The sequence below is a fragment of the Lissotriton vulgaris genome, chromosome 2_1 (genome assembly GCF_964263255.1).
Source record: "Lissotriton vulgaris chromosome 2_1, aLisVul1.2, whole genome shotgun sequence".
Classification (NCBI taxonomy): domain Eukaryota; kingdom Metazoa; phylum Chordata; class Amphibia; order Caudata; family Salamandridae; genus Lissotriton; species Lissotriton vulgaris.
The window spans coordinates 1,315,179,790-1,315,207,427 of NC_141687.1; the positions used below are offsets into that span (position 1 = coordinate 1,315,179,790).

At 45.4% G+C, this 27,638-nt stretch overlaps 1 protein-coding gene across 3 annotated transcripts in view; it reads left to right on the forward strand.

Annotated features, from left to right (window-relative positions):
• SEC22A (SEC22 homolog A, vesicle trafficking protein) overlaps positions 1-27,638 on the forward strand; it is a 458,264-nt gene that overhangs the window by 38,573 nt on the left and 392,053 nt on the right. For all 3 annotated transcript variants that reach the window (XM_086957074.1, XM_086957076.1, XM_086957075.1), the window contains exon 2: positions 17,303-17,506. In XM_086957074.1, coding sequence (XP_086813200.1) covers positions 17,325-17,506 — 182 coding nt within the window. In that variant the 5' untranslated portion in view covers positions 17,303-17,324. The remainder of the gene's footprint in view (positions 1-17,302; positions 17,507-27,638) is intronic.

Genomic DNA, 27,638 nt, shown 5'->3' on the forward strand with positions numbered 1-27,638 from the left:
ACAGATGAGGCAAGCATGTGGTATATGAATTTGAGCCACAGATCTCAAGAATGGTTCTTACATAGAGAAGCACCCATGGACCAGGTGCACATACTGGGCCCGCCAGATTCTCCTACTAGTGGGGGAGCTGGTTAGTGGATGTGGATTCCAGCAAAATGTGTTTGAACATGCAGGGCATATCTTTATTGCTAAGGGATGTCCTTTCACAACACAAGGCTGATGCAGATATGGGCTGGGAATGCGTCCAAAGGTTTGCAGTGTTTTTAAGTGGGTTTAAAAAGGCACTAGAGACTGTAAGTTTCTAAGTCAAAGGCCATAGGGGCTGCAGCATGTATCTTGTCACTTTTGCAGACGGCAATGAGAACATGAATGGGAATCTTTAATTTGTACAACTTTCAGCCATCTCGTTGTTACCAGCTACACTGCACAACCCCACCAGACCACCATGCCCACATTTGCATGCACAGTACACTCAAGGGTATAGGAAGTACCCCATTTGAGTGGGAATGGCAAAATTGCCCGGCAGAGGGTTATAGGCCTCGTCCTCACCAGTGCTGTATATAAAAAGGCATGTGCCGTTATAAATCTCCTGTGGCCAACCAAATGTACATCCACAGACTGGTTTCAGTTTTCTCCCTCTTTTACCGATATGGATAGATTTTGTGTGGACCACATGGGCAGGAAAGCTTTGTGCTCTGCTGGTGGAATGACTAAAACATGGAGCACTGCCAGTGGGTTCATGATTTTTGAGCACACTGATGGTAGACAGACATTTTAAAGCGGGGGATAAAATTGCATTACTCTTGTCATGCAGGGTCCTTTTCTAAACATGAATGTTATGTCTCCTTCACAGTGTACATTAGGCTGGAACAGAGGTTATTCATGCTGACCAAAGCTAAGCAACCAAGCAGAACACCTGGGTAGCATTGAAAACTGCAGTCCGTTCACTCCATTTCGCAACTAAGAAATCTGAAGTTTTTGAAGAAAATAGAATCACAGCCAGTCAATTCATGCTTGCAGTTATGGTGAATATAAAGGCTTGTGGAGGATCTATGTGCATTACCACAACGCTAATCATACCACTCCCCATTGAAGAGCTCTTTAGATGTTTATTGACACTGAAATCAGAGGGTTGTATTTCAGAGTGGTTGGATCTCAGTGTGCTGGAACATGTTTCACCAGAAGCATCTAACTGTTTGCAGACTATCTTGTTCTCCTTACACTTGGGCGAAGGAGTCTGAATAACGTTACAATTACAAAATAGTCCCTTACAGGGGAGATCACACAGAAAGCAATGAATATAGGCCTGAAATCAGTGCTGTATTAAAGCTGTCCAGCCAGTCAGAAAATTTAACAATGTATCAAATCATATAAAACACAAGTAAAAAGTGCGACACAATTCTGCGTCCAACGCTACATATATAACAAAGACACAAATGAACAGAAATTCACAAATTCAGAAAAAGGCTCAGGTAGGACAAAAAATGCTTGTAACTTGTATAAAGAAATGCACCAAGCAAACAATATGTATAGACACTGTTTCAGATCAGTAATTAATTAAATTGCGTTTACAGTGCATATAAGGTCGACAACATTTCAATCCCGTAGAAACAATATTGGGATTATCATCAGGACGTGAAAATTACATGCCTGAAGGAGTTTTAGCCAAGCGTAATAGCAGGGGGCAAGCAATGAGGCAATCGCGAAAATTATCAACCGCTGGTGGAAACTCCACTAGTATTCCAAACGCACTACTTGTTTAAAGTATTATCATTAGACACAATTAATTCATTGTTATCAATCCTAATAATCACTCATGAAAATGTTTCTCAAAAAGATAATCTTGTATTTTTTCAAACTGTACGTTTATATTACAAATTCAAGAAAACTGGTGAATTTATACACAGTGATGGAAAATACAAATACATCAACATAATTTGTAATTATAAAGGCATGAAGATACAAACAATCATATAGATTAAATCAAAACTCTAAAGACAGGTGAATGATGGCAAACACAATGCAATATAAAAGCCCAATGCATTTCGGGGGGTTCCCTTCTTCAGGGGCACTGTAAGAAACAAAACATGATATCAACTCATTGTAGCGATGTGTTTCAAAAGTACATACTAATTAGCTCAGAAAACTTATTTCTAATCAATGTAAACAGGCAGTTCTATATACACACGAAATATACAAAAGAAACACTAGGTAACGCTGTATGAGCTTATTAAAGAGGTCAAAAAGTCACTAAGGGAGAGAAAAAGCGACTTGAATAGTAGCCACGCCACCAAGAGAACACCATGTGTGTATGGAATGTAATGACCCCTACCGTCTCTGTTGAAAGAACATCCTAGCTCCAAAAGAAACAAACACACGGTTGATTACGAGATCACAAAGACACCGCTGAGTGAAAGTGCAAAAAACCAAATCCCTAACACCAACATAACTCACTTGCACTGAAAAGATCAATATCCGTGATGAAAAAAATATATTTTTGAAAAGACCTGACGTAGTGGACCTAATGGGAAAGATAAAAACACCACTCAACATATTGAAAATGTCCCTTGTTCACAATGAAAGCATTACTGGATAGAACTGCGTCAATACACTTACTGTGTGAAATACCAAATGGCAACTGTGTGATAAATCCGTACTCTCTTATTATGCAGTCAACATAGGAGCTGCACCAATGCAGGCATGGGTGTGTGGGTCTTCTAAACTCTCATTTTAACTCATCACCTGTGCAGAGGAACGCTCTGTGGAAAATAAACGGAATCCCTGTGAATGTGTTTTTCATTAAAGTGAACTTGACATTCACGCCTACTGTGACAAAAATTGTGTGATCCACTTTCACTCTCACCACGATACTTTGCTCAGGTGGCACCACATAACATGCAATTATATAAACCTAATGATGTGCACTCGAAAGTCAATCTGATGCCTGAGCCAGTAATCTGTAAACTGTGAATACACAACGTCAATGAGAAAACGATGTTTCATGAGCTCCCGTTACTCTGAAATATAGAGATTGCCTCCAGTAACCAGCTCACCTTACTTTAACAGCATGTGTCCCGTAAGGGGTTGTTTCCCACACACGTCGTCTGTGTTTCACCAGCAAGACTGCCTGATATCGACGAAAAGACCTCCTACTGCACGCCGAATCTAAACAACCAGAAATACTAGTTGAAACCACGGTTTCCTGTTCCACTACTCTATCCCAAATGTATTTCAACAAAAGATTCATGCTTACCGCCAGGAATCTAACGCGCCTGGACTCGTGACCCCGGAGCAGAATTCGTACTCCCTACTCCCTTCCGTTTTGTATGCGCAACCTCTGCTGATAAATACACAGAGAAAGAGGACTGTTAATAGCCACCGGGGTTGGGCCGCCATATTGGAAATTGATTGTTTGTACAATCATAGAGTACCTCGAGTATACATAAGAGAGTGCGCAGGCTGATAATTTTTTGTAGTATTTCTATTGCCACTTACACTACCTGCAGCACCCCACATTTCTTTGTTATAAATATGTCATTTGACAGTATTTCAAATTTAACTGAAAACAGAGCAGATACTAGAACCTACACAGACACACAATTTGAGGGTATATACTCGCTTATAGAACAGACACCTTTGTTTAATGCACAAGGCAGTTCTATCCCACAACAACTGAAACAACTTGAGTTTACAGCCAAAAGAGCATTGAGCCAACGGTTGCATGCTTCGACGTTAATCCAGTATCATAAGGTGCAAAGAATCCCTCGTGGCTTACGCTTGCCTATCAAGCCCTTACTATACAAATTTCAATTCAACAAAAGATTTATGGAAAAGTGGCAAGCAGTTTTAAACAAATGCTCACTTGATTTAATCTTGCTTCTTATCGAGGAACTTTCGAAGACTATCAAAGAGCTAGAGGAAGAAATCCACATCATTAAAGCAGACTTGTCAACGCGGTGTGAGGCAGATTTTTGGAAGCGGACTTTGGAAGATCTTAACAGTAAACTAGAATCTTACGGAAAAGACATACAAGAAAGAAAACTACGGAAATTCCGCAGAGATACAATTGATTATAAATTGAACGAGGTGTACACCTGGGCAGAGGTGTACGCCAAACGGCGTCCCTATCAAAAACCCGCAACCTGCTGGTGAAACACAGACGACGTGTGTGGGAAACAACCCCTTACGGGACGCATACTGTTAAAGTAAGGTGAGCTGGTTACTGGAGACAATCTCTATATTTCAGAGTAACGGGGGCTTATGAAACATCGTTTTCTCATTGACGTTGTGTATTCACAGTTTACAGATTACTGGCTCAGGCATCAGATCGACTTTCGAGTGCACATCATTAGGTTTATATAATTGCATGTTATGTGGTGCCACCTGAGCAAAGTATCGTGGTGAGAGTGAAAGTGGATCACACAATTTTTGTCACAGTAGGCGTGAATGTCAAGTTCACTTTAATGAAAAACACATTCACAGGTATTCCGTTTATTTTCCACAGAGCGTTCAGTGCAAGTGAGTTATGTTGGTGTTAGGGATTTGGTTTTTTGCACTTTCACTCAGCGGTGTCTTTGTGATCTCGTAATCAACCGTGTGTTTGTTTCTTTTGGAGCTAGGATGTTCTTTCAACAGAGACGGTAGGGGTCATTACATTCCATACACACATGGTGTTCTCTTGGTGGCGTGGCTACTATTCAAGTCGCTTTTTCTCTCTCTTAGTGACTTTTTGACCTCTTTAATAAGCTCATACAGCGTTACCTAGTGTTTCTTTTGTATATTTCGTGTGTATATAGAACTGCCTGTTTACATTGATTAGAAATAAGTTTTCTGAGCTAATTAGTATGTACTTTTGAAACACATCGCTACAATGAGTTGATATCATGTTTTGTTTCTTACAGTGCCCCTGAAGAAGGGAACCCCCCGAAATGCATTGGGCTTTTATATTGCATTGTGTTTGTCATCATTCACCTGTCTTTAGAGTTTTGATTTAATCTATATGATTGTTTGTATCTTCATGCCTTTATAATTACAAATTATGTTGATGTATTTGTATTTTCCATCACTGTGTATAAATTCACCAGTTTTCTTGAATTTGTAATATAAACGTACAGTTTGAAAAAATACAAGATTATCTTTTTGAGAAACATTTTCATGAGTGATTATTAGGATTGATAACAATGAATTAATTGTGTCTAATGATAATACTTTAAACAAGTAGTGCGTTTGGAATACTAGTGGAGTTTCCACCAGCGGTTGATCGTTTATTAGGGCTGGCTGCCTTCCAACCAAACAGCACACTAACAACGTTCTAACTTTGTACAATCATAGAGTACCTCGAGTATACATAAGAGAGTGCGCAGGCTGATCATTTTTTGCAATCGCGAAAATGCCATGAAGGGATTTGCACGGAGGTAGTTAGATCACTTGAGCGTCTTGGCGCATAGCCCGAGCACCCCGGAACACAGAAGAATACACAGGTCATTGTACCTGCTCAGGAATACTCGTATCATTGTTACGCACCTTTCATATATTTCTAAATTGTATTGGTTGCTGCTATTCGTGTCATTAGGTTACTGTGCCTCTCCATACCAGGACCCTCAATTGGGAATTGCCCCAATCCCATCTTACCTCCTTTGCTATGCGCCAAGGCACTCAAGTGATCTAACATACCTCTGTGCGACCACAGTAATCATTTCCTGGGATTTTCACAATTGCCTCATTGCTTGCCTCCTGCTATTACGCTTGGCTAAAATTCCCTCAGGCATGTAATTTTTACGTCCAGATGATCCCAATATAGTTTCTATGTGATTTGATACATTATTACATTTTCTGTCCGGTTGGACAGCTTCAATATAGCACTGATTTCACGCCTATGGTCATTGTTTTCTGTGTGAATCTCCCCTGTCAGGGACTATTTTGTTAATTGTAACGTACTACTACCCAAGGTCCCTGAACATTACAATTGAGTTCCCTTGTTAATTAAACACAATGAGTCTGAATAAGGCATAGTTCAAGGAGGAGAATAAAGAATTTTGCGGATTTATCTTCTTAGGCTACATACAGAACTTATTCTCCTAAAGTAATCCTACTTTCATAGTCATTTGAAATGTTTGAAGCAACAAACTGTTAAGATTACTCCCGGTGGCAAGAAGGTGTAGATGTGTTTGGTATCATGTCTTGCTCCATAGTGGCCCCCTAAACACACACCGACTAAGCTCCTCAAGGTGATTCTGAATGGAATGAGGAAACCTAGAAGCTGTTAATTTCTATGACTGTGTGGGAAATTGGGGACTCTGCAGATATTTTGCCAGCTCCCCCCAAGAAGTACAAAAATACTTGTGTCCCAAGTGCAAAGACATCTGAGAAATAGTCACCTTTTCAAGAGTGCAGGTAGAATTGACATCTGACTGTGAAAACTCAGACTGACTTTAAGGCAGAAGCTCTCAATAAAGCCAAAGAAATGTCTGAATCATTGAGTTCTGTTTGGACTCTCACCATCTGCTCACTCTTGAAGAGCCACAGTCATGGCCTAAAGATGTTCTAGAAGTGACGTGTCCTGGTAAGCCAACAAAATGTCAGATTTTAAGACGAAGTTGGAGGAGGCTGTATGAAACCTTTTGTGAGGGGCATCCTCTCTCTTTTGTCTATGCTGTTTGAAGATGTATTAGAACATTGGAATGCTGGAAGATCCATTGAAAACAGTGGAGTGCTCCGGTCTTTTAGTGGCCGGTAGAAGACCTGCGCTCCAACATTTTGATGTTTGTTCACAGCTGTTGCTGTGCACAAAAGGCCTCATGGAGTAAGAGAGGACTTTTAATCCCCTCTGGATTCTTGAGGCCTTTGTTTTGCATATTTAAGCATTCTGCCCTCTACAGCGGAATGCTCAAATAGCCTTAGAGCCCACCATAGCGGGCGCTGTTGGCCATCAAAGGCCCCCTCCCTTGTTTAATGCTGAAGCGGACTTTTAATGGCCGGAAGAGCCCCCTATGGTGGGCTCTCAGGCTATACTACCCTTGGATGCTGCCATGGTATAACCAGCAAATCCTGGAAGTGATGAGCCTCTATTCAGTGTTTTTGGAGTGTCAAACCCAGACCCTACAGGGGGATACATCTTGGTCTGTATATCGGAGCTGTCTCCTTGTCAGTGCCCCTCCATTTCCTGTATGATGAGCTCTTGCATTATTTTGAATATGGTAATTGCCAGACATTCAGGACAGCTGGAACATGTTGAACACATTAACCTGCTCTCTGCCAGCCACCAATGTGAATGGAGTTGTAGAATCTTGTAGAAATAAATGTTGCCATAGATGTTCTGGTGATAACTCTTCCAACTTTCAACATGTATATATTCACTTATGAACTGAGGCCCTGGAATGGTGTCTGCCATCAAATGAAAATGACCATATAGAGAGTTAATGATTTGCTCGACTAGCTGCCAAAGTTAATGTTCTGTAACAGACAACAATGTTTCAACAGGTAATACTTTAAAGACAATTATTTAAAAGCAATTGTCTTTAAAGTATTTCTTGTTGAGACATTGTTGCCTGTTACCACATTCACCCGGATCTCAACTGGGTTTACCGATTTCTCCTGTTGTATGTTGTCATAGTTAATGTGCTGACGCGAGCCATTGGAGCTGGGCTGACCAGTGCAGAAAGAACTGGATTCTATATGGCAAGGACCAGGACCTTAACTAGAATAGTAAGAGGTAGGACAAAGGCAACAGGACCAACATCACAGTAGGACATGTGTGTCACCTGTGGCATATTTTCTTTTTTCTTGTGTTGTCTTCTTCTTATTTTTGTTCTGAAGAAGAGAGGCAATGCTTGCCTCTTAATCCATAATCCATGCCTCCTCTTTATTTGACTACTTCCTCAAGGAAAAGGAAATCGAATGCATACTTCAGAAGGTACTGGGTTCCCAGGAGATACTTTTTATGCACACCAATCTGCAGTAAAATAGCAGTTTTTTGTTCAGAAGTAACTCCTTCCATTGGACCCTCCGGCCGCAGTACATGCCCAAGAAGCTGGTTATCATACTCAAGAAAGGGTCCTTCCACGTTGCTTGCAGGGCAGGTTTGGTTCCATTTCCCTGAAGCTTCCAAAAGCGAAGGCAGCCTTGCATGCTTGAATCACTAATGCTGATTCCCCTGTTTTTTTTTTTAGCACAAGGGACCATATAAGTGTGGGTATACCATGACAGTGTGGAGGGTCGAGGTGAGGCCAGGATTCAAATGACAGGCTTGTACAAAAGCCAAGAATACAACATCCAAACCGCTGGTCACTGATGCTTTCAGTCATCCGAAGCATGTGCCTTAAAGGTTCCACCAGATAGGCTCTATGGGTCCCTGCTTGACGATGAAGAGCCTACGAATCAAGTCCTCGTTTTGCCTTTTCTTCCATGTTGTTGTGTATATCAAAATTCACATAGCATGGTTTCATTAAAGCACATTTAAATTAAATGAAACCATGCTTGTTCTACTATAGGACTCGCAAGTCACCAAGGGCCAGATGTAGGTGGCCAAATACCGAGCGGTAACGCAGAAATTCGCAGAATTTCTGCGTTACAGACCGGTATTTGGCTGTGTGCAATGTAGGTGAGTTGAAACCTACTTGCAAAATAAGGAATCGCAAAATATCGATTCCTTATTTTGCTCTTGCATTTAAGGAATTGGAAATACCGATTCCTTAAATACAATGTACGTAGCACTAAAAATAGTGGACTTTAGCCTTAAAGAATCGCTAATTACCACCAACTTCAAGTTGGTGGTAAGTAGCGATTTCCTTTACAAAAACACTTTTTTGCTTTTTTAGATGTGCCATGTGTCACACATCCATTCCCTTGGGACATGTATGAGCGCCACATGTGCACACATGCACTTTTCAGGGGTGCAACAGGGTGTCCTTTGGACACCTTGGCACCCTTGAAATAGCTCCCCCTATTAGCGATTCAGTTATACCGAATCGCTAATAGTGAATATCTTCCCATTCATTCCTACGGGCCTCCTAGCTCATAGGAATGAATGGCTAGGTATTCCTTAATAACGAATCTCAATTACTGATTTGTTATTAAGGAATTTTAGCGATTCCTACCTACATTCCATTTAGCGAGTCCTTAATAGCGATTCAGTAAAAATCGCTATTAAGGACTCGCTAAATTGAAGTTGCCTACATCTGGCCCCAAGACACATATTATCAAGATCCATGGACCATGTACTTCGAGGAGACTGGACAGAGACTGGATGTGCTATTGCAGGTTGTCTTATATCTTCCACAAGGGAGAGGAATGAAAACAAACCGTTTTTCTTTTGTATTTAGAAGCAACACATTGTTTATCTTTGGGCGTGGTCCACCCTCATTAATGAGGACTGTGAAAATCTTTTGAGAAGGGAAGCAATTATAGGAAATCAGTTGTTTTGATATCTGGGTGCAAGGAGGACGTTGTGCATCGGTAGCAACGAGGGAAACCTTTGATATAGATTAGATAAAAAGATAATGAGGCAGGGACAGTAATTATTTTTATGTTGCCCATTATCAGATTTGGGAAATGTTTGTCTATGATTAGAATATGGGGTGGTAGTTTTCAGCATGTAAAGACAGTTGAAACTCGCATGTGCTCGGATTATTAGTTGAGAGGTCTTGGTGAAACTGTCGATGAGGGCGGGAAAAGCTCTTAGAAAGGATTTGCTGCTGAAGAGAACAACGAAGCTCGAGCTGCAGCAAAGTCAAACCCACCGCCGATGCACCTTTGTTGAATCGGCTTGCAAGTAGGTACCGGTGTCCTGTTGGTTCTTAAAGCGGTTTTTGCGCAACATTTAGCATTACACCTGGAGTCTAGGTCGCATTCCATTAGTGACCAGCAGCAGGCAGGTAAGTTGCATGATCTCTGGAGGTTGTTGTGTCCCAGTAGCTCACACAGGACCCAGCAAGCTAGCCTTTGGAGACACTCTGGTGTTATGTGGTCAGGATAGGCCAGGTAAGAAACACCACCATTAACATGCTCACTTAAAAAAAATATATATTTATTGATTTTTATACATGAAGTCATGTAGACAACAACATAAGAACAAATAAGCACATCACACGGGTACAGCAGTGATGTAGCAAAGAGCAAAATGCACCACCATAAATACGATATAGTTAGATGCATGATAACATCAACAAATACAGTGCATACATGAAATGAAGGAGCAGGGCTGTATCATTAGTGAGGGCATATGATGCAGTGCAGGAGGGGAGGGTCCAGGAGGAAGTCGGGATGAAGGAAATTAAGGAAATGAGCAATCTGAAGAGTGAGAAGGTAGTCACACAGTTGCTGCCAGAAATCTTTATGGCAGGATGTGAGTGGTTGAAGTTGCGCATACTCCCTGCTGATGCCGCCACAATAAGTCATACTTTTAGGCCAAGCTCCAGATGTGGGGACCCGGTCACTACCCCAGTGCACTACAATGCGTGAAGCTTGGCCAGTTGGAGTGCCATTGATGTAAGCTAGCGAACGGGCTTAGTAATATCACTAGTATAACCTGGAAGTGCTAAGAAGGGGTCTGGTGTGACCGCTACTCCGGTCATAGCTGAGATATGGGAAAAAATAGATGCCCAATAGAGTCAGATCTGCGAACAAGTTTATGATAAGTGTGCAAAATCTGCATTTGGCCGAGCATTTGAGACATTGGTCAGATCATGTGGGATCAAAGTTTGCAATGTTGGAGGGGTAAAGGTACTCTAGTTGTAGCACTTTGTGGCTGTGGCTGACGGAGATACGTTGGATCTGTGAACGACATAAGACTATATTTTGTGTATTAGTGGGGTGCCCATGTCCACCCCCTGCCTCCCGGATGCGAGTCATAGTGTCAGGCTTCATGGCATTGCAAAGTTGGTATAACCTGGAGACCAGCTGGCCTACATCGCTATCCGAGATGAGTGTCAGCGGGCCGAAGTCGTCCAGTGCTAAGGGGTAGGGGGAAGAAGGGAGTGTAGGGTACTATGTAGACATTGAAGCACGAAGTGGTCCATGTATGAGGCATTCTGAAAACGGTTATCATTGGCATGGGTCAGGACATGACCTTCAGGTAAAAGATCACCCATGGTGTGGAGATTATAGCAGTGGAGAGTATGTTGTACTAGCTTTTCATGTGTGACTAGTTTCCCGGGATCGTTTGTTAGAGGGAGCGAGCTCCAAGGACTTGGCTGAGTTTCTGCCAGGCCCAGAACGATGTGGAAATGCTTTGGATGTCCCTGGAGTCCATTGGGAGGCTTTCTGGTAGAACTGAAGAGTGAGGGAGGGCCCATGGGGCCCTATTGGGTCTCAGATAAGGGATACAGACATCTGTGTGATACCAAGGATGTGTGTAATGGCATTGGGTCGTGAGATAGAGGTGAAGGTCTGGGACCCTGAAATCGCCGCGATCATACGAGAGGGTAAGGGTATCCCACCAGATGTGGGCGGTGCCCAGCTTCAACGAGGCATGTTAAAAGACTACATAGGGCTTTGAAAAAGTTCTGTGTAAGTGGGATATGAATATTCAAGAAAAGATGCAAAAAACTTGGGGGAACCATCATTTTTATTATTATTATTGCTACATGCCCCCCATTGAAAGAGGGAGTTAAAGCCAACGCTCCACTTGAGTTGTAAGGGCATCCATTATGGGACCATAGTTGAGCTGGAGTATCTGGTCTCTGTCTCTATAAAGATGTATGCCAAGGTATTTCATGCTATCCTCGGCCCAGGTTATGGCTTGATCCACAGAAATAGGGCAGGAGATGTCCATAAGGGGGAAAAGCCCGAAGAGGTTACCAATGCGTGTTATTTCCTGCATGAGGGCAGAGAGGTTATATGACGGATGAACATCTGAATGTCATTTGCATAAAGGGAAAGGAGGAGGGGGCCATTAGTAGTGTGGCTCACTGGTTAGAGGCGGCAGACCCGAGAGCAGAGGACGGCCCGGGACCAGGGTTCGATTCCCGGCGCGGCAGGTTTCTGGACCAGGGTCAGCGGACTCGATAATTCTCTCGCTTCGGTGCCCACTCTGATCAGCGATCACACTCGGCAACTCTGGGCATTAGCTTGCCTCATCTTCACTAACGGCCCCACCAGACCGCCGGGGATGCCTGGTCTCACCCTGGAGATACCCATTAAGGGACCATCTCTCAGGGAAGCCAGGAAGGGTTTCGCAGCGGTCGAAGCGCCTTGGGACCCTACGGGTAAGTAGTGCGCTATATAAATGCCAATACACACACACACACTGGAGGTGGCAGACCAAGGGGTCTATTGCTAAAATGAAGAGGAGAGGAGATAAATGGCAGCTCTGCCTGGTTCCTCTTGTGATAGGGAACACATCTGTTAGGGAGCCTTTAACTCTCAGGCGTGCCACTAGACTGGAATATAAGCACATGACCAGGGAGATGAACACATTGGAGATTCCCAGTTTGATCAGAGCTGCTTTCAAGAAGGGCACCTCCAAGGAGTCGAATGCCTTTTTGGTGTCCAATAGGGCAACTACAGCAATTATTGTAGTTGAAATTTTTATTGAGCACAGTGAAGATAGTGTGTAAATTAAGGGACGTGGAGTGCGTAAATTAAGGGATGTGGCTCTGTGGGGGACAAAGCTGGACTGGACGGGGGATATTATCTGCTCCATTAGAAAGGACAGTCTGGTAGTGAGGGGTTTGACCAGGATCTAATTGTCCAAATCAAGGAGGGATAGGGGGTGATAGGAGGTCCTTTCCGGGCCTTAGGGGGACCGTGAGGACTGCTTCACTGCAATGTGGGTGGCAAGACACCAGCTTCCAGTGATTCAGCAAACAATGGTAAGAGATGTGGCGCGATTTGTTGCTTTAAAGCTTCATAGAACATTCTCGTCAGGCCGTCAAGGCCAGGGGCCTTGGACCCATCTAGAGCATTGATCGCCTGTGTAACCTTCTTGCAAGAAATTGTCTCACAATGAAATTGTCGTTGGTCATCAGAGAGCCACACCATTGCTATTTCCACCTAGTATGATGAGATTTCTGGCATGTCTAGGGTATATCGGATGCGGACAGGCATTCATAATTGTGTCGGAACTCAGCCAGGACATCAAAAAACGAAGACGCAGAAGCAGTGCGCAGTTCAGTGACATAGCTACACAGGTGATTAGGGCGGATTAGCAGTGCAAGAGTGTGCCCAGGGCGCTCCCCTTCAGCATAGCGCCAAGCCCTAGTATGTTTCCCTAGATATGGGAGTTCATTATCAGCCAGATCACGAAATTCAGTCAACATCTCTTGGAGTCAATGCAGTTAGGGGGTCGCTGCTTTAGGAGGCAGCTGGGTCTATATCTCGGAAGTCTTTTTCAATGCGTTTTATTTGGGAGTGGATATTATGCAGGACAACCGCCTGCTTAGATATGTACACTCTGCGGATACATGGTTTGAAGGCCTCCCAGTGAGTGGCCTGTGTTGACACCATACCAGAGTTTAGTGCAATCTATTCGATGATGGAGCCCTGTAGTTTGCCATGGAAGGGTGGATCATGTAGAGCCTCGCCATGGAACCTCCAGGTGCGCTCCGACCCACATTCCTAGGGTGAGAAGAACAGGACTATGATCTGATAGAGTCTGTGGTAGAAGGTTGACCTCTGTGGTCAAGAGTGAAAGATTAGCAGAGAGGAACCAATAATCTAGCCATGTCCAGACATCGAGAGGGGCAGAGTAAAAGGTAGAACCAGGTGTGGACGGATGTCGGGCACGCCGTATATCATGTAGGGCGTAAGTGTCTGCGATATTTTGAAGTACCTCTCGCGATCAGGCTTGGTACTGGTAGAGTCAATGGTAGAGTATTGTACCATGTTGAAATTACCACCCACAATAACAAAGTTGGCGTGAGCATGTCCCATTTGAGCATAAAGCTCCTGAAAGAATTCTGGATTGTCAGTGTTCAGGGCATATATGTTGACTAATGAAATTCGCTTGTCGGCAAGTGTCCCTTGTAGGTTCAGATAGAGGCCATTCAGGTCCGAGTGGCATTTTATGTATAAGGGTGCAGACACCATGGGTATGAGAACTGTAACAGGAGAAGTAGCGGTGTGTTCCCCAAACAGTCGCATATGACTGGGTGCCATTGGGTAGAAGATGTGTTTCCTGGGGAAATTATTTTTTAGCTGCATGTCGGGACAGATAGAAGAGGACTTGTTTGCCCTTATGTGGATTATTGATACCACATATGTTGCCATGTAAGATCTATCGCCTTCCCAAGCCCTGCATGAGATGGCATAGAGAAAAAGGGTGTATGGAGAACAGCGCCATGTTGCGAGATGGCATATGGTGTACCTGATGTGCAATAAATAACAAATAAAAGACTGAAAAGAAAGCAGAAAAGGAACCTGCTCCTTCCACCACCACGCACACTAGATAAAAAATTCCTGTAAGCCCCGAAAAGGAGAAACAAAGAACTAAACAATCCCAATGAGGGTAATGCACTCATCACCATGGGGAAGAGGTAACTTCTCATGTGATGGGGCCCATTAGGTGAAGGAATATATGGAATAGAAATGAAGAATCAACCGCATATTAATCACATTTGTATTAATAAAGAAATAAGAAGGCAAGAATGAGCAACGGACAGTGTGTGAGGTGAACCGCAGGTATCATGCAGGGGTAGCCCTTATTTGGAGGGAGAGCCAAGTACTGCGGACCAGATCAGCTCTGAGAGGGCTGGTGAGCATGAGTCAATGATCCAGTACTTTCTGGCATGGTCTGCCTAGAAGAGGGGTCTTGGAGGCAAAGTATTTGCAGAAGTTGATCGCCCCTGCTGGGGTGTCAAATGTATGGGTCTTCCCATGGACCTCAACCCGCATCCGGGCAGTGTACAGCACAGGGTATTTGAGGCCCAGCTTGTGCAGAGTTATTAACATTGCTGAATTTCCAGCGTGCCTCCAGGACTTTGGTAGTGAAGTCCGGATAAAGTGAGATCGATGCACCCTGTTAGCGCTGGAGTCCCTGTTCTCGGGTAAGACGAAGGGCGGTATCTCTATCCCTACAGATAAGGAGGTGATCTATGCGCAAACGCAGTGGGGCCCCCACAGGAGATCGAAGGCCAAAGAAGCAATGAGCAGTTTCAACTGCGAAGGTAGAAGAGAAATTAGTATGGTCAAGGAGGTCCGAGAAAAGCTGCCCGACTAACTAGTCGGGGTGCATCTCGTACGTGGTTTCTACAATACCAGAGATGCAGATATTGTTCCTGCGGGACCTCGCCTCCAAGTCTTCATTTTTGATGGCTACTGTTTTAAGGATTTACCCAATTTTTATTATGTGTTTCAGCGCAGAGATGGCTCCATCCTCCAGTCCCAAGATGCGCTCCTCCGGGCCATCGACCCACACGTCCTGGCGTTCTAGGCGCTCTCTCAATCAGTGAATGTGGCCAGCCAAGGTGTCGGAGAGCGTCCATTGCACGAAACCCAGCCTTGAGCTCTGCCATGATGGCGGACGTGCCTCCGGCTGTATCTGTGCTGGATTCCTGGTCTGGGGGCTCATCCATGTCCGAGTGAGAGCCATGGCACATCGCTGGTTTCACTTTGGCAAAGAGCAGCTTGCGCTGTTTAGGATCGGTGCGGCCCATAATTACTGATGATGTGCGTAGGCTGTGTGAAGTCTGGGAGGCAGCAGGCTATTTAGCCGGATGACACACCAGAGCAGATAAGGGCCCCCAGGAGAGTCCGTCCTCTCGGCCCCTCGCACAGTAAAGGCAATGGAAGTGCGCGTGTGGGGCGAGATGGCTACATGGGATGGTAGGAGCTGCGTTAAGGAATCCTCCGAAGGGGCCACTGGCGGGTAGGCAGAGCCGGGGTACCCGGCAGCAGGAGAATTGCAACAAGACTGTAGGGTACAACCAGCCATCATAGAGAAGGAAAGCCAGAGGTAGTGTAGGCAGGGATTCTCAAGCGTTACAAGAAATGCGCCCAAATGTCTCTCCCGCAGCTGCAACTAATTATAAATTATAATTTAAAAGAGCCCGAACCCACTACCAGTATTTAACACCATCATTGCTGCGGCAATTCCCCTGCTGTGCTGAAGAACTAAAAAAACAATACAATCATGACGAGCTCAGCTCGTCATGAGCGTACGAGAGGTGTACCTCATGACGAGCTGAGCTCGTCATGAGCATCGAAGGGGTTAATTTATAATCCCTGGGTACATGTAGTACCATTTACTAGAAACTTTTAAGTAAATTAAATGTGTCAATTCAGTGTAGGCCAATTTAATTTTTTTATGGAATGGAGACAAGCACTTTAGCACTTGTAAAGAGCATAGGGCCCGATGTAGGTGAAATAGATTTACCGATTTTCAATTACCGAATTTTACTGATTCGGTAATTAAAAATCGGTAAATCTATGGGGTGGACATGTAGGTATTCCAGATGTGCTGGAATACCGAATCGGATGATTTCGGTATTTACCGAATCTGTAAATACCGAATTCCACAAGGGTGCAGGGGGTGTCACTTTGACACCCTCTGGCACCCCCAAAACAGGCTCGGGTGCCATGTGGCAGGCATACATGCCCTAAGGGCAGGTCTGCCTGTCACATGGCATAGGTGTGCATGCACACATGTGCATGCACACCGGAATTGGTATTTTACCATCAAATTGGATTTGATGGTAAAATACCGATTCGGTAAGGCCTTTGGGACTCTGAAGAGTCCCACCTACATCTGGGTGGCTCACATTCGGTAAATTTACTGATTTTTTTATTGTACCGAATCGGTAAAATTACCGAATCGGTAATTTTACCGATTCGGTAAAATAATGCCCCCTACATAGCGATCACCTATATACCGATAGGTAACGGCCGAAAATACCGATTTTCGGCCGTTACCGACCGACCTACATCTGGCCCTTAGAGTCCTAAGGCAAACAAAAACCCAAGGAACTCAGCAAAATAAAGAGGGGTGAAGGAAAATAATCTGGGCGACTACCTCCCAAGAGTGTCAGGTCTAACGTTCAGTTAGAGGAAAGGACAGAACAGAATACTGAGTGTTTTTAGGGATACGCCGGAGACATCATCAGCGTGCATCTGTCTCTATATTTGTACACTTTTCATTCTAAAATCAACTTTATTCATACTATTGTTCTTCTTGGTTATTCATTGTCGGGGCAGGACAAATAGGTAAATTATTAACTGTATCAGTCCACTAATGGAGGAAATGATTTGAGAAGCTACGTAGAGAAAGGACATGGAACATATTGAAGGAATTGGAGCAGTTTTTGAGATCTCCATTGAAAAATTGCACACATTAATAAACACCTGTTTTACATCTCTTGTTTACTTTTAGGTACTTTGATATAGTTTTTCAAATGTCCGTGGTCTTCTTTGCATCGGTGGTACGCGTTCGAGATGGCCTTCCTCTGTCTGCTTCCACTGATTATGAACACAATCCAGGGGTACAGCAAAGTAAGAAGTTTGTGAAAAGGCTTTCAAAGAAACTTGACCAGTTTCCAGACCGGTGTATCTTGAAAAATGGACCCCATACCATTAAGTAAGAATTAAAAAGTATTGTATGGGGTGGTTATATTGTGTAATTGTCTCTGTATTGTTTCATGTCAGATTGTTTAAATATATCTGCAATTAGTACGAAAAAAACCTAACGTTTTTTTAGATGTATTTTTTCGCTGCTACGTAGCCCTGAAGCCCTAAGGTGTATCGTTTGGCATAGCTATTTTGTGCTGACTTCCTTGCGTTATCAATCAATCAAGTACTTGTAGAGCGCGCTACTTACCTGTGAGGGTCCCAAGGCACTGAAGGGGCAGGGGGAGTGCTGCTACAGCTCGAAGAGCCAGGTCTTGAGGAGTCTTCTGAAGGTAATTAGGTCTTGGGTCTGCCTTATGTGGGTAGGGAGGGTGTTCCAGGTCTTGGCGGCGAGTTAGGAGAAAGATCTGCCGCTGGAGGTCGTTCGTTTGATGCGGGGGACAGCGTGAGGGCGAAGGTTTCAGTAGTCCAGTCTGATGCTGATGAGGGCCTGTGTCACCGTTCTTCTTGTTTCGGTCGGTATCCACTTGTAGATCCTGCGGACCATGCGGAAGGTGTTGTAGCAGGAGGCGTAGACGGCGTTGACCTGCTTAGACATGGAGAGGGAGGAGTCGAGGATGAATCCTAGATTGCGTGCGTGGTTGGTGGGTGTTGGTGCTGTTCCCAGTGTGGTCGGCCACCAGGAGTCGTCCCAGGTTGAGGGAGTGGATCTGCGGATGAGGACCTCCGTCTTGTCCGAGTTCAGCTTCAGACGGCTGCTCCTCATCCAGTCGGCAACGGCCTTCATTCCCTCGTGGAGGTTGGTTTTGATGGTGTGTGGGTCCTTGGTGAGGGAGAAGATGAGCTGGGTGTCGTCGGCGTAGGAGATGATGTTGAGGTTGTGATGGCGGGCCACTAGTGCGAGGGGGGCCATTTAGACGTTGAATAGCTGAGGGATGAGCCCTGGGGGACACTGCAGATTATGTCTGTGGCTTCGGATCAGAAGGGTGGGAGGCGGATGCTCTGGGTTCTGACGGTGAGGAAGGACGTGGTCCAGTCAAGGGCCTTCTCGTGGATTCCGGCTTCTAGGAGGCATGTCTTTAGAGTGCGATGGCAGACCATGTCGAAGGCGGCCGACAGGTCCGGGAGGATGAGCGCTGATGTTTTGCCGTTGTCTAGTTGGCGACTGATGTCGTCTGTGTCGGTGATGAGGGCTGTCTCGGTGCTGTGGTTTCGTCTGAATCCGGACTGGGACGGGTACAGGATGTTGTTGTCTTCCAGGTTGCGGGTCAATTTCATGTTGACGATTTTCTCGATGACTTTAGCCGAGAATGGGAGCAGGGAGATGGGCCGGAAGTTCTTGAGTTCCTTGGGGTATGCTTTGGACTTCTTGAGGAGAGTGTGCTTCCTGCTTTCCGGGAATGTCGCTGTTTCGAAGGAGATGATGACCTTCCAAAGTTGGGGTGCGATGGCTGTGTCTGCTTTGTTCAATACGTGGTGTGGGTATGGGTCAGACTGAGATCCTGAGTGGATGGAGTTCATGACCTTGCGTGTCTCGTTGTTGACGTTGGACCAGGAGGTCAGGCGGTTGGCGCTGGTGGTGTTCACGGGGAAGGTGGAATCTGGCGTGGTCGGGGCGGTCGTGGTGTTGAAGCTGTCATGGATGTCAGCGATCTTGCGGTGGAAGAAGATGGCCAGTTAGTCGCACAGTTCTTGTGAGGGCGGGATGTCGTTGGTGTTGGTGCTGGGGTTGGACAGTTCTTTTACGATGCTGAAGAGCTCTTTGCTGTTGTGTGCATTGTTATCCAAGCGGTCTTTGAAGGAGGATCTCTTGGCTATTCTGATGAGGTGGTGATGTCTGCGGGTAGCATCCTTGCGGGCTTCGTGGTTGCCTGGTGTGCGTTCGTGGAGCCATGTCTTCTCCAGTTTTCGGCATGCGCGTTTGGAGGCCTGGAGCTCTTGGTGAACCATGTGGCTCTCTTGCTGGTGTGACTGTTGCGGGGTTTCTTGAGTGGGGCGAGGGTGTTGGCGCAGTTGTCGATCCACTGTCTGAGGTTGAGGGCTCTGGCGTTGGAGTTGGTGGGGTCGGTGGGTGGGTTCTTGGCGAGGGAGGTGAGTAGCTGGTCTTCGGTGACTTTGCTCCAGCAGCGGCGAGGCAGCTGTTGGGTGCGATGGTGCGTGGTTCGTTTCTTGAAGGTGAAGTGGATGCATCGGTGGTCGGTCCAGTGGAGTTCGGTGGTGTGGTCGAAGGCGACGTGGGAGCCTGTGGAGAAGATAGGGTCAAGCGTGTGGCCGGCGGTGTGGGTGGGTGTGGTGACGAGTTGTCTGAGGCCGAGGTTGGCGAGGTTGTCGGTCAGGGTGGCAGGGTTGGAGTTGTTTCTGTTCTCGAGGTGGAAATTCAGGTCCCCTAGGAGGATGTATTCCGTGGTGGCGAGTGCGTGGGTGCTGGCGAGGTCGGCGATGGAGTCGCTGAACTGAGCCCGGGGTCCAGGGGGTCTGTAGATGAGAGTTCCTCTGAGGGTGGTGTTTTGGTCGGTGTGGATCCGGAAGTGCAGGTGTTCGGCGGTGTTGAGGGTGTCGTCTGCGTGGGTGGCGACCTTGAGGGTGGACTTGTGGACTATGGCTATTCCTCCTCCGATTCCATTGGCGCGATCCCTGCGGGTGATCTTGTAGCCGTCCGGGATGGCTATGGCGATGTCGGGCGCCGAGGAGTCGTTCTACCAGGTCTCGGTCAAGAAGGCCACCTCTGGGACGAAGGTGTCTAGCAGATCCCAGAGCTCGACGGCGTGTTTGTGTGCGGAGCGGGTGTTGAGGAGTATGCAGCGGAGGTGGTTGGGTTCGGTCCTTGGAGGTTTGGTGGTTCTGTCGCAGGTGAAGCTGTAGGTGTGGCAGGAGAAGGGTCCGTGGGTCCGTTTCGGGGCGGCCTTAAAGCAGGCATGGTTTCGGCCGCGTTGAGTGTGTGGAGGCTGCTGGTGTCGTAGTGGAGTCTGGTGTCGTGGCGTTCGTAGGGTCCAGGTGTTCTTGGCGCTGGGCGCGGTCCAGGCGCAGACGGGTTTGCCATGGGCACGGCCTTGGCGCGCGTCCGCTTCTCGGCCTGCATAAGAGGAGGCTTGGGAGGGAGGAGCAGCTGGGAGGCGGGATCGGGGAGGCCAATGGGAGGGCTGGGGGGCGGGCGGCAGAGAGGCTGCGGCGGGAAGGCCGGGTAGGGGGGGTGCGGGAAGGCGGCGGCAGAAGGGGCACCAGGAAGCGGCAATTAGCGGGTCTGCAGGCGACGAGTGGCAGTTTGGGGGTGACCTGCCTGCAAGTAGGGTCAAAGGTCGGTCCCGATCACCGTCGCTCGGGCTGTATGTACAGGAGGCCTGGGAGGGAGGAGCAGCTGGGAGGTGGGATCGGGGAGGCCAATGGGAGTGCTGGGGGCGGGCGGCAGGGAGGCTGCGGCGGGAAGGCCGAGTAGGAGGCAGTGGGGGAAGACTGCGACAGAAGGGGCACCAGGAAGCAGTAATCAGCGGGTCTGCAGGCGACGAGTGCCGGTGTGGGGGCAACCAGCCTGCAAGCAGGGTCAGGATTATAAATTGAGCAAGTAAAACACCTGCAGTGTGATTTAAGTAAGCATACACCTGATGCAATTTCTAATAAATGTGACCCAAACTTCATCAAGTAAGACACATTTTCTACAGTACCTTGCTGAGTAAACACTATATTTCTTATTCCCTCACAGCAAAAATCAGAATTATCAATAAAAGCTTAGCCGGTAGGAGATTTCCAATAACCGCCAGTGATACAAGCGATTAGGAATATGATTATGCAGTCTGTCTAATTTTAGGAAAATGTTATACCATCCCCCAAACCATGTCATATTCCAAAGATTCTTAACTCCAGCCTGTATTTTTCTTGTCATGAATACATACATTCCTCGCCATCCACACTCTACTGACACATTACCATCTTTTTTAGTTTGTTTTCACTAAGTTTATTAGTGTTGTTCACAGACACACGTTGTTGCCATTTTCTTGAAATCCAGTATGTGCTCCCAAGTATCAGTTTGAGGACAACATGAACTTACTGAAATTAAAAAGTTTGTACTTGGGCTGAAGATGTTAAGAAGATGACAAACTGATGTTTGGTGGAGGAAAGAAAGTAATATTGGTGGAGGAAGGAAAGTAATAGACGGGGAGGTTATTTCTAGTGTGCTTTACCATATACTTTCCATAAATTGAGATACAAAACCTAGAATTTTATTGGATATGTGTATTCTTTGTAGCCTTTAAGTCTATTGCCTACAGTACATTAATGAGGACTACTGAAAAGTCCACACTGTAAAGTTGTGAGGTGGAGTTGATCTTTCTCCTCCGTCACTGTCAAGGGCGAAAGGAAAAGACATACAGAGTAGAAATTCTCTACAATTTTCTAAAAGTCGTGTACATTGTGTGTTTTTCCCTTGGCCTCTGTGTTCATCTAAAGTCACCAATTAAAATTTGACCAGCTGAAAAAAAGCAGTATTTCCTTCAATTTGTCTCATATCTAGGCCCTAAATTTGGATTAAATCAATAGATGGGTGGAATTGACAGAATTTGATTCTTGAAATTCCATAAACATTCTGCTAAGGGGCGGAGTGGGCATATGGATGCGTGGATGCATTTTGCACTAAGAAAATAGTGCAACCAAGTACCTCTCAGTGGCCTTACATACTCTGCAGTGATTACTACAGAATATGTAAGGGCACCACCGCCAACTTCAGAAGCCACTACATATCACTCTGCAGTGCATACCCCTCTTTGCCCTTACATACTCTACAGTGACCTTTTTTAAGCCGGCCGGGATGAAGGAGCAGTACATCTGCATTTAAAAATCACTGCAGGTTAAAGTTTAATCCACAGTGGTTTTTCCCGCCCTGTTTAAAAATCACTACAGTGCATATACCCCTCGACGCCCTTACATACTCTGCATTATTTTCTGGAGAATATGTAAACTCGTCGTGATGTATGTCCTGCAGTGGTTTCTAAAGAGGGCTGCAAGAGGGAGCAGTCCCTCTTAGTTTAAAAACCACAAAGGGACTGTTCCTTCTTCCAGCCCTCTTCAGAAACTTTTTTTCAGATTAATTTCACCGGCCGCACAACAGAATTTGTAAGTAATTTCGTATTACAGTAATAATGCGAAATTACCAAATTCCTTTGATTCGCCAGCAGAATTAAACATTCCACCGAGCCTAGTTAAATTAAGGAATGAATTTGTACTGAACTGAATTTATTGAATAATAAAGATCTTAAAAGCAGTGCTATCTAATCCGCAAAGTGTGATTAAGATCATGTAAGACATACATAATTGAGGTGTTGTGTAATAGTATGTTAAGTTAAGCATGCTTTCTGTGGGATAAAATTGTGTGACAAATGTTCTTGTTTCTTGAGTAATATTAAGCTGTAATTAAAACCCTGTGGGATAAACATAACAGCTAAATATTAGAATGAGAGAAGGCTAATTTTGTCACCTCGCAAGCCACTTCTTTTATTCGCCCCAGCTAGTACCCCAGCGAAAATAAATAGAAGTCATTTTGTCGCAGCATGAGTCATTTACTTTGTCAGCCCCTCCCTTTGCCCAAGTGCAAGGTGTGAATTGTAAACCATAAACCGTTTTTTCCCCCTGAGTACATTAGTAAACCGGTATAGACCGGTCAGTCCAGGGGTTCACCCGGCATGGGAGACCCTGGTTTTAAGTTTGTCGGCCTATGAAGTGATCGGATAAATAATACACTTTTAGGAGAGAGCAAAATCTTAAATAATAATGAGTCCAAGAGCAATGGTAGAAGATTATTATGCTGGAATATTTCAGGGGTGAGTTACAAACCTAAAGATGGGGGTTATGGTTTTATACATTTATTGTATTTTTAAAACAACATTTATGATTCATATTATATTGATATGGTTTTACATTTAGAAAGTGATCCTGACACCTATTTTAATTACTGCAGAAAGGACTCTTATTTAGTTTGGTTTGATGATTTTCAATATCCAATTTTGTAACTTGAAGGTTAATGTAGTGTGTGGAATGTTAAATTCTTCATGCTAGAATTTGCCACACTTTTCCCACACAGGGTTTGATGAAGCCCTTAATAAACTAGTAATTAAATATGATTTTCTCTTTGCTAAAGACCATGCGACAGTTATAAGGTCACTATGTCCCAATTATGTTGGAAATCGATGCTGTAGTACTGTTGATTTCCGTTTTAATATCACATAACCTGACTCCTGTTTTTTAAGGGATTTTGAAATGCATCCATCTTGTTTAAGTGATCACAATCTACCCATAGTAGATTTCATTTTCCCTTTTGAAAAAGATGGGTTATAGGTAGTAAAAATAATGAAATTTCTGCTAAATGGAATAGGATTGATAGAGGGAGATTTCTATCTGATGTACTAAGCAAACAGAAAACCAAAGGAGATATGTGCTTATATATTCACGAAGATCTAATGCTGCAGGCTTTTGCCACACTGTCCTCTTCCATACAGGTAGGTTTAACAAGCCATACAAGGCCTTCAGGTACCTCTGGATGGTTTGACAGAGCTCGTAGTAAAGCTCATAAAAATCTTGTCTCTCAAAGCATGTGGGGCTTATTAAAAAGCGTATGCCCCTCTAGAAGTTCGCCATAACACGAAGGAAATAAGAAATTAGGGATGAAGCATGGGAGGCACTATTGGCATCTAGTAAACTATCTCATAACGTTGTGTTTTAGAAAGTTGGAAATACCCCTTACTTTCAAGAGGACACGAGGCTAAGAATAGAAACTGTGATCCCTACCAAGGAGTGGGCCGCATACTTTGCTGCAATTTTCTCTTCAGATAGGGTGATTTGGCTACAGCATGAGGACTTAAGTACACCGAAGGCTAGAGGTATTGAAGAGGGTGTGTTAGAAATGGGATTTTTGGTAGGATAGGTCTTGTGTCAAAGCCAGGCAGAAACCACCACTCTTGTCAGGATAAGGGAGTTACACTCCTAAAATAACCCCTGCTCACCCCCTTGGTAGCTTGGCACGAGCAGCCAGGCTTATCTTAGAGGCAGTGTGTAAAGCATTTGCATATAACCAACAGTAATACAGCGTAAGCGTATCCAATATTTTTATATACTTAAGACAAGACCAAAAACGATAAAAATTCACAATACAGTACTTAAAAATCCACAGTTATCAAAATACGCTTTAAAAACAGTTCCTTGATGTTGATAGCTCCGTCCTTCGCAGGCCTACTACGGTGTCGGGAAGACCCACAAACAGTACCTTTTAGAAATGTAGGGCGTTGGCGACCTCTCATTGAGCTTCCGAGAACACGGCGTCCGCAGGCGTTGGTTCCGGAGGTCGATGCAGGAGTCATCGGGTCCCTCGAAGTCACACGTGTTGCAGGTCGATCTCCTCTCTGTTGGAGTCGGGAGTGCTGGCGTAGGCCGCTGCGGTGCGAAGTGCAGCGTGCGGTGCTCACAGGTTGAGGTGCAAGCAGCGGCTTGGTGGCAGCGTCAGATGGCGTGAAACGAGGCAGTGCGGAGTGCGGTTCCCACAGGTCGTGGTGCCAGCAACGGCTTGGTGGCGACATCAGATGGCGTCGTCGGTGAGACCAGGGTCACGTTGCGGAAGTGCCTTCTGCGGTGCCAGGGCATTGTGAAGTGCGGAGTGCGGTGCTCACACGTTGCGGTGCGAGCAGCGGCTCGGAGGCGGCATCAGCAGGCGTTGTCGGTGAGAACAGGGTTGCGGATGCGGCGGTGCCCTCTGTGGTGCCGTCAGGACACTGAGTCGGCAGCGGCGTCATAGACGTCGCCGAGTTGCTTTTCCTCTGTTACAGCACAAAATACACAGTCCCAGTACTGCGGTCAGAAGAGCATGACGTCTTTGTTGTTCCTGAGACTTCTTGAACAGGGGACAAGCTCTACCTCAAGTCCTTGGAGAAACTCACAAAGCAGACTACAGAAAGTTCAGTCCAGTCATTTCACTACCCAAGACAGAAGCAGCCACTTCCGGCCAACACAGCAAAGCACACAGCAAAGTGGTAGGTCTTCGTCACAGCTTCTCCACCTCTTCTTCTTGTCAGTATTCTTGATCCAAAAGACTTCTAAAGTTTAGGGGTCTGGGCCCCAGTATTTGTATCCAAAAAACCTTTGATCCTCTAGGCAGAGGATGTCTGTGCCCTGCCAGAACCAGTTCTGTCTTCTCTGGTGTGATTTCCTGGCAAGGGGTGGAGACGGCATAGTCAGAGGCAGATCAGGCCCTTTGAGGTGCAGGGAAATCTCCTCCCTTTTCACCCATCGCAGCCCAGGTCTATTCAGCCCTTTCCTGACCTACCTAGACTATAGGGAGCCACCCTTGCTTCCTAGCCATCTGTCGTCCAAAACCCATACAAGCAATCCACATTCCAGCAGACGCACACAGGATGACTGAGCTAGAAAATAACTACTTCCTAAAAGTGGTATTTTCAAACAAAGAATGTAAAAAATCACCTTTACTTAAAGACACATCGTTAAATTCTGAGTTTAGGCATACTAAATTTTATTTTCTTACCTAATTCCCTGGGCCCGTTTTGTCTATAAGATGTTATAAACAAACTTCCCATTCTGTCCCATGGGGAACAGGTAGCCTTGCCATAGGGAAAAACGAAATTGGCTGTAATTCACTATCAGGACATGCCACACACACCAGGGCATGTCCTATCTTTCACATACACTGCACCCTGCCCACAGGGGTACCTTGGTCCTACCTTAGGCGTGCCTGACCTGTAGAAAAGGGAAGGTTAGGGACTGGCAAGTGTGTTCACTGGCCAAGTTGACATGGCAGTTACCAACTGCGCGCAGACTCTGCAATGGCAGGTCTTATTTACCATTTTAAGGCTACTCACGTGGGTGGCACAATCAGTGCTGCAGGCCCACTAGTAGCATTTGATTTACAGGTCCTGGCATACTCAGTGCACTTTACTAGGGACTAACCCATAAATCAAATATCCAATCATGGAAACACCAATCCATAACACAATTTACACAGAGAGCATATGCATTTTAGCACTGATCAGCAGTGGTAAAGTGCCCATAGTCCTAACTCCAACAACAGCAGGTCAGGAAAAAATAGGAGGAAGTAGCAAAAAGTTTGGGGATAACCCTGCAAAAAGGGCCATTTCCTACAGGGTGTTATTACATTCTAGCTGGGGGATACAGTGCTTAGCAGCTGTCATAAATGTAAAGGGAATTGACAGGGTCCCACTGGACCTATTTTTAGATAATATTGTTTTATGGACCCCATTTCTATTTAATTTACTTAATGCTGCTGCAACTGTAGGTTCTCCCAGTTCCTATAAAAAGCCTATTCTTTTGCCCATTTTTAGGTCGAGTCTCCAGGCTGCATGCATGCACTGTCGATTGGCAACGTTCTATTATATCTTTTTTTTTTAAAAACTCTAAAAAGGGGCTTCAAGGCCATTTGTTGACATCCTTATCACTCTTCTTTGCTGTCTTGCAATTCGGCAGCACTTGCAAGGCATTACTCATTGCGCAACTTCCTTGTGTTCATGTGGAGCATAGACGAATTACAGAATAATTTAACTTAATAAGTGTCTAGCCACTGCTCCTGCTGTAAATTGAGGTGCTATTTATTTGTTTGTCAATTTTATATAGCCCAAACTCGACCTAACCGGGAAGTATTTGGCGCTTTACATGAGCACCAGTTACATTACACTAGTTCCCATTCTTTTTTTTAGGTCGAGCCTAGAGCAGCGCATGCGCTGCTTGCTCGACTTTAGTGAGGGCTTTTCAAAGTGCTGCTGCCGGCCACCAGCTTGCCGGTACGTGCACAAGCACGCGAGCCTCACTCCGCCTCAGGAAATCATTTTACTTCCACATAAGTTAAGGATAAAATAACCTCACTTGAAACAACTAGAATCCCGCATGTCAGTTCATAATATCTATCTTTCCCCAGTGGCCATAGTCCGATAGAGCCAAGACGGCAACCCGCCCCGCTTAGCAGTAATTGGTCGCGCAGTAATAAATATTCAGTCCAATCCAGTGTATTATGTGCCCTTATCCAAGTGATCGTCAAGGAGGAGGGAGGGTGATCAATCGATCAGCCGGGCACCAATTACCACCCAAGGAGGGGGAAGGTCCAGTATCAGCTTGTGCCCGTGTCAATTACAGGTTAAACA